Source organism: Nannospalax galili, unplaced genomic scaffold, assembly GCF_000622305.1.
Source record: "Nannospalax galili isolate Female #2095 unplaced genomic scaffold, S.galili_v1.0 scaffold1124, whole genome shotgun sequence".
In the NCBI taxonomy this organism is placed as follows: Eukaryota; Metazoa; Chordata; class Mammalia; order Rodentia; family Spalacidae; genus Nannospalax; species Nannospalax galili.
Genome location: NW_008351693.1, coordinates 826,276 through 827,506, shown reverse-complemented (window position 1 = coordinate 827,506; position 1,231 = coordinate 826,276). Strand labels below are relative to the sequence as shown.

Genomic DNA, 1,231 nt, shown 5'->3' with positions numbered 1-1,231 from the left:
TGGGCTCCGCGCGGCTTCTCCGCCCCCGCGTCCGGCCCTCGCAGCGCCCGAGCGCCCGCTCACCTCCAGCGCCGACTGGCCGCCCTGAGCCACTCGAGGAGTCGCCGCCCGCGTGGCCGCCCCGGCTCCCGCCGAACTTGCTCGAGCGCCCGCAGCCGCAGGAAGCTCCACAGTGGCGCGGCGCGGCGCTTCCAGGTAGGTCCCCGCCTCCCGCTCCTGCCACTTCCCGCAGCACCAGCGGCTCCTTCCGGTCCCCTCCTGACTTGGGGCTGGGACGGGCGGCGGGAGCTCACCACGCCTCCTGCTGGAGGCCGAGGCCGCTGCAGCCGTCGCGTCCCGGCCCGCCGCCCGGAGTTCGGAGCCGGCAGCACGGGCAGGCCCTGCGGAGCGCGACGCGCCCTACGCCCACGGAAATACAGTCAGCAGAGATGCACTGTGCTCGGGGGCGCTCAGCACAGTCGGTTTCCGCCCCACAGGCCTGGCTTGCGGGCTCTGTCCCGCATGCTCGGAACCCCAACCCCGACCTGGACGCGCCTTCCCCTCGGGCTGGGACACTTCTGTGCTGTCCTGTACTCTGCCTGGCCGGTCCCCGGCGTACTTCGGTCTCTCTCTTGGAGGGCCGAGGCTGCGCAGATCACTCCCCACCGTTGCTCTGAGTCCCGGGGCAGCATGCCCACCCATGATTCGTAGCTGCTCTCACCGTCAAGAACGTAATCTCTTGAAAGGCAAGACTTGGTAAATGTCCCCTTGCCATTTGCCCAGAACCGAGCTCAAAGCAAGGCTCAACAACTGGTCGAAATGACGGCTGGGGGGGTGGGGGTCCCTGTGGTTGTGGGTGCTTAGTCCACGTGAACCTCTGGGTCCCCAACACCTTCCTTCAAAAACAGTAATGGGAATGCCGGAAAAATAAAGACACCTTCAGTCATGGAGATGGCACTATCTCTAGGCTGAAAGCGCCGCAGACCACCACTTGGGATCTGTCGAAACGTTGACCTAAAATTGCCTGTGGTTACATTACATTCCCCAAATACCCAAGTCCTGGGGTGGGGTCCGTTCGCGGGGGCTCTCCACCGTCCTCCCTTGCAGCTGCTGCTTTTATCTGGCCACTTTTTCAAGCAAGGTGGTGTGGGGGGCTTCTTTTCAGTGCGAATAAGGATCAAATCCACAGAAAAGGGCTCGTATTTTCATCTAGTTCCACACAAATAGCTGCTCCAAAATAAAGGATATCATG

The 1,231-nt window shown here is 63.0% G+C and overlaps 2 protein-coding genes across 8 annotated transcripts in view; both read right to left on the bottom strand.

Annotated features, from left to right (window-relative positions):
• Zzz3 (zinc finger ZZ-type containing 3) overlaps positions 1-196 on the bottom strand; it is an 86,311-nt gene extending 86,115 nt beyond the window's left edge. For 5 of the 7 annotated variants that reach the window (XM_008848647.3, XM_029553796.1, XM_029553795.1 and 2 more), the window contains exon 1: positions 64-196. The gene's annotated coding sequence lies outside the window, so the exon portion shown is untranslated. The remainder of the gene's footprint in view (positions 1-63) is intronic. The other 2 variants (XM_029553794.1, XM_029553793.1) reach the window with 1 other exon arrangement.
• LOC103746475 (putative uncharacterized protein C1orf229) overlaps positions 1-681 on the bottom strand; it is a 1,460-nt gene extending 779 nt beyond the window's left edge. Inside the window, exons 1-2 of the mRNA XM_008848665.1 lie at positions 457-681; positions 64-399 (exon numbers count right to left, since the gene is read on the bottom strand). Coding sequence (XP_008846887.1) covers positions 64-399; positions 457-681 — 561 coding nt within the window. The remainder of the gene's footprint in view (positions 1-63; positions 400-456) is intronic.
• Positions 682-1,231: the final 550 nt, after the last annotated feature.